The following is a 6,000-nucleotide window of genomic DNA, read 5'->3' on the forward strand; positions in this document are numbered from 1 at the left end:
AGTGTTTTTCCACAATTGAGCTGGAGACTGGTGGAAAGACACTAATAGGAATTTTTTTTTTTTCAAATTTTAAACAGGCTGCACTATTTCAAAAAAAGGAAAATTTTTCTCAAGGTATGAGCCAGTAACGAACCCTGAGCTGAATCCAACCGGCTATGGCTGCACACAGACTACAGGGCGAGCTGGGCTCACACGGAGACCGTGCAGACAGCCGTAAACGGCGCTGCAAGGCCAAAAAACCCTCCTCTAGGTTATCCTATATAGTGTTTTTCCACTATTTAGCTGGATACGAGTGGAAAGACACTAATAGGAATTTTTTTTTTTCAAATTTTAAACAGGCTGCACTATTTGAAAAAAAGGAAAATTTTTCTCAAGGTATGAGCCAGTAACGAACCCTGAGCTGAATCCAACCGGCTATGGCTGCACACAGACTACAGGGCGAGCTGGGCTCACACGGAGACCGTGCAGACAGCCGTAAACGGCGCTGCAAGGCCCAAAAACCCCCCTCTAGGTTATCCTATGTAGTGTTTTTCCACAATAGAGCTGGAGACTGGTGGAAAAACACTAATAGGAAATTTGAGAAAAAATGTGCAGCAGGCTGCACTAAGAGCAAAAAAGAACAACTGTGTGAGGCAGTGTGAACCCCCCCTGAGCTGAATACAACCGGGTATATGGCTGCACACAGACTACAGAGTGAGCTGCACACACACACACACACACACAGAGACCTTGCAGAACGCTGTTAAAACAGCGCTGCAAGGCAAGAGCAAGGTGAACAGTGAAGAACACACAGCGTTTTGCTAAATTAGCCTTTGGAAAGGAAAATAAAGCAATTAGCAAGCTCAACTGGCCCTCAGTTAGAACACAGCGTCCTGTCCCTAACTGAAATCACAGCAGAGTGAGCGCAAAATGGCGGCAGCGCTTTTTTATAGTGCAGAGTGACATCATTTCAGCAGCCAATCCAAGCCTTGCCAGTACTTACATGCCCACCATGCTAAACAGGATGTGCCCACACTTTCATTCATTCCTCATTGGCTGCTGCATTCAATTTGAATTCTGGGAACTTCCGATTCCGGTATCCGATACGCGGGAAGTATCGGAATTCAGTATCGGAATTCCGATACCGCAAATATCGGCCGATACCCGATACTTGCGGTATCGGAATGCTCAACACTAGTTGTGATTAGTCTGCCAGAAATGAATGGGTGACCATTAAACATATGATTTGTCTGTTGGAGTGGGAACCACCCCCTCTAGTGATTCTCTACTTTGTTTGAAAGAGGGAGAGGTTACGATTTAGGACATCCCTCCATGGCATAAAAATTACCTAACAGGACATATATAAATAAGTTTTCATGATGAGTGAGATGGATAGGGAGCAAAGAAAGTGCAGTTGGGTGTTATCCAGATTAACGTGATGATCAGAGGTGGTTCCCCTCACGTGATTCGGTGCGTGGAGAAATTAAAAGCAAAGTCACAAAAGGAGAAATTTAAAATTCCCTAAAATTTCAAGAATTAACACAACAAAAAAGAAAACAGTAATTACCTGCCCAGGTATCAGAACTAATGCATTAGGACACATCAAACCCATATAAAAAAGATGGCGGCAACACAGGTGCAAAATACTGATGAGACAACCACTCACAACCTACCAACTCATGATTACATGACCCTTCTCTGTCTACCGATATCATTGGAGCCACAGAACCAAAAGTTGAGGCAAATATTCCACTAGAACCACGAGTTAACTTTTTATGACTATCTTTATGGAGCAAAATTGCTACACAGGACATCTTCAAACTGGTTTAATAAGGTGATTAATCAAGCTGATACAACTCAACATTTGAGTTGGAGTTTATCACTCAGCAGGGACTATAATTTCAGGTGTTTTTCATTTCCCTGTACAGTAAGTAGGTCTACATATGGATTATTGACAGCTAACAAAATGTTATGTCACAAATTTTATTTGTTGTGTTCTTATTTTCTAGGTGACGCAGCCATCAACTGAAGTTGAATATTCAGTAATTTCCCATAGACAGCCCAACCAAGGTGGCCAAAACTCATCGAGAGCCAGACCTGACGATGATGTGGAATACGCAACTTTGAAAAAGTAAAGAGTTTTGTTTGTTAGAGGAACAAATTTGGGATCTCCTTCCAATGGCCAGAGAGAAGAGAAGTTATTAAAAACTATATTTTTGTCCTTGAAGGATCCAGGAAAACCGTGCATTAATAGACCGCAAACTGATTCCAATGAGAAGCTTGCAATGCTTCTTTTCCCCCATGATTCTTCTGCAGGAATATTGCATTATCAGCTTATTTTTTGATTGACTCTTATATCAAGAAGAAGAGTTTGATAGATTACCATCTTTCTATTGCTAAACTTTTCCATGTTCTGGAACTTAGCATCAGCTGTTTTTAGAAAAAGAGATGGAGGAGGATAAGTTCCTTCCCTGATGGGATCTAATCATCAAAATCAGTGCATCAGATGTGCCATTAATAGTGATGAACGAATATGCTCGTTACTTGAGATTTCCCGAGCACGCTCGGGTATCCTCCGAGTATTTTTTAGTGCTCGGAGATTTAGTTTTCATCGCCTCAGCTGAATGATTTACATCTGATAGCCAGCATAAGTACATGTGGGGATTCCCTAGCAACCAGGCAACCCCCACATGTACTTATGCTGGCTATCAGATGTAAATCATTCAGCTGCGGTGATGAAAACTAAATCTCCGAGCACTAAGTAAAAATACTCGAAGGACCCCCGAGCGTGCTCGGGAAATCTCAAGTAATGAGTATATTCGCTCATCACTAGCCATTAACTATTAGAGTGCAAATAAGTCATGTTCTGAATTGGATCTGTGTGTCCGTAGTCTGTAAATATTGTTCTGTCTAATAGATTGACTAGGGACCATATTTCAGAAACCTCTAAAATAGTTTTTGGGAAAGCCAACAGTTTGGGAAATATGATTGTCACCAACATTAAAGGAGATAAAATCATCAAAGTGATAAAAAAAAATCACAGACACTGACAATAGATATCACCGAATCTTTTAAAATTCAAATTCAACAAGTTTAATTAATTTTTCCCAAAAATTTCAGTTAGCAACAAATTGACTTGACAAAAATTGTATTACCACAAAGCAACTAATTGCCCTGAAAAGACATGTGTATCACTTTGAGGTCCCTGTGGACTGTGTTCAATCCTTGTCAAGCACTTTAATACAAGCAAAGCCTTAGTTAAGCCAAAATGACTTCGGCAAAAAAATAGACGGTATTCCGGGTTGTCAAATTTTACATAAATTTTCATAAAATAGAAAAACTGTCCAAAAATCATCCTTCATTAGTGATGAGCCAGACTGTTCTTTGCAGAACAATGTGGAATATTTGGCGCATTACTTGTTTCCATCATAGCAGGATAATGTTACCTCTGACAGCGACACCGGCTGCCAGAGGTGTCATCATCCTGTGATGATGGAGACAAGTGATGCGCCATACAGTATATTCCACAACACCTCCCGCCTCCTCCCCAATTAAATGTTTGGCAGAGGCAATGGAGGTCAATTGGGACCTGCACTTGACAGTTCTACTGCCTAAACAACTGGTGGAAATGGTGTTGGTGCTACTGCTGCTTTTCGCACATCCTACATCCTTGAATGTGATGTTTTTCTTTTCTTTTACACGACCACATCCATTTCCACTTCTTCTTTTACCATACATTTTATACAACCCAATAATGAACCTTTTAAAATCTTTTCAACTCTTAGGATATAGAACTTGACAAAAAAAATTAAAGTAAATACTAGGTAGGTAAATACATGTACGGCAAACAGAATGTGACGGCATGCTACAGTATAGGTCTGGCATGCACGGTTGTCAAATTGGACTTGTATAACAGGTGCAAATATAAACATGCTAAATATAATGTATACATTTATCTTTCACAAAAGTTTAACCTTTTTTCCAATACATAATGTGATAAGAATTTATAGGCACATACATGACGAAAAAGCCCAGAACTGCAACAGAGCACTGCATTGCTGTGACATGAACACAAAAAAAATTGTTAGTGACACACACACTTATTTTAATGATGCTCACAGTTCAATGCCTTGGTTTTGGAAATGTTGCAAGGTATTATGGGAAAGTCCAAAAGGTTAAGCTTGAGGTTATGTTAGCCTTCTGTTACTGATGAAATCTGCATTATATAAAGAGAAGGAAGGCTTTACTTTTGTCAATTTGTGCAAATAAAATTGCTATTTTTTTATTTATTGGGACTTGAACTTCATAAAACTAAACTTGAATTCGATTCGCTCGTCTCTACCAACAACCATTCTCACGTGACAAAAATTAACATAAGGGCAGATGATAATCATTTTGTATTTCTGCCTTTCTGGTTGCTCTGATATTTGAAGAAATTTAACTATTTCACAAACCACACGGACATCTATTCTGATGTAGTTAGGCAAGCTATTGTGCAGGAGCAGATAATGAACAGAAGCATAAGGAGAACTCAACGCTTAGATTAGACTGATGATAACTTAGGCTACTTTCACACTAGCGTCGTTCGACGCACGTCACAATGCGTCGTTTTGAAGAAAAAACGCATCCTGCAAAGTTGCCTGCAGGATGCGTTTTTTCTCCATAGACTTTCATTAGCGACGCATTGCAATGGATTGCCACACTTTGCATCCGTCGTGCGACGGATGCGACGTGTTTTTGCAGTCCATCGGGACAAAAAACGTTGCTTGCAACGTTTTTTTTGTCCGTGGGGTCCGCTTTTTCCGACCGCGCATGCGTGGCTGGAACTCCGCCCCCTCCTCCCCGGACCTTACAATGGGGCAGCGGATGCGTTGTAAAACTGCATCCGCTGCCCCGTTGTGATTTTACTTCACAGCATGTGTCGGTACGTCGGCCCGACGCACTGAGAGCCCGTACCGATGCTAGTGTGAAAGTAGCCTTAGATGTATGACTAGTCAGGAGCACACGGTTGAAGGGGGAAGGGATCTGCAGCACTTTGGAGAAGCAGGGTGCAGCTAGGGAAAGTAGATTAACCAGTGAAAATATAATGCACAGAAGGATAAGGGGAAATCAACACTTAGGTTAGACTTATGATAACTTAGATGTATGACTAGTCAGGAGCACACGGGAGAGGGGGGAAGGGATCTGAATCACTGAGGAGAAGCAGGGTGCAGCTAGGAAAAGTAGTTTTACCAGTGAAAGTATAATGCACAGAAGGATAAGGGGAAATCAACACTTAGATAAGACTGATGATAACTTAGATGTATGACTAGTCAGGAGCACATAGGAGAGGGAGGGAAGGGATCTGCAGCGCTGAGGGTATGTGCACACGTTCAGGTTTTTTTTGCATTTTTTCTCGTTTTTTCACGATAAACGCATTAGAAACTGCAGACATATACATCCTATCATTTAGAATGCATTCTGCAATTTTTGTGCACATGATGCGTTTTTTTTCCGCAAAAAAAAACGCATTGCGGTAAAAAAAGCAGCATGTTCATTAATTTTGCGTTTTTTTTCGCGTTTTTCCCGCTATTCTATGCATTGGGAAAAAAACGCGTCAAAAACGCATCAAAAACGCATGCAGATTTCTGGCAGAAATGTCAGGTTTTTGTCAGGAAAATTTCTGCCAGAAATCCTGATGTGTGCACATACCCTGAGGAGAAGCAGGGTGAAGCTAGGGAAAGTTGTTTTACCAGTGAAAGTATAGGATCGCTCACTCAGCTATCTGAAACTGGATGCAGATAGTAGCAGATTATGTTGGACTTATTGTGAACATTAAAGGGGTTGACTAGTATTGGGGTAAAAGTGTGCAGTCAGTTTATGTAGCTGCAGACTTCTGAAACCTTATAGCCCACATACCAATGTTGCAATTGCTGAGGATGGACATTCTCATGAATGCAAGCTGTTATGATCCGGTGACCTCGGAGCTGCATGAGAACTTTCACTGGAGATGGTGGCCACTGTACTGACCGCAATCCTGAA

At 41.1% G+C, this 6,000-nt stretch overlaps 1 protein-coding gene across 1 annotated transcript in view; it reads left to right on the plus strand.

The window, feature by feature from the left end:
- LOC138652113 (B-cell receptor CD22-like) overlaps window positions 1–5,359 on the plus strand; it is a 64,723-nt gene extending 59,364 nt beyond the window's left edge. Inside the window, exon 11 of the mRNA XM_069742853.1 lies at window positions 1,989–5,359. Coding sequence (XP_069598954.1) covers window positions 1,989–2,114 — 126 coding nt within the window. The 3' untranslated portion in view covers window positions 2,115–5,359. The remainder of the gene's footprint in view (window positions 1–1,988) is intronic.
- Window positions 5,360–6,000: the final 641 nt, after the last annotated feature.

This window comes from Ranitomeya imitator, chromosome 10 (assembly GCF_032444005.1).
Source record: "Ranitomeya imitator isolate aRanImi1 chromosome 10, aRanImi1.pri, whole genome shotgun sequence".
Classification (NCBI taxonomy): domain Eukaryota; kingdom Metazoa; phylum Chordata; class Amphibia; order Anura; family Dendrobatidae; genus Ranitomeya; species Ranitomeya imitator.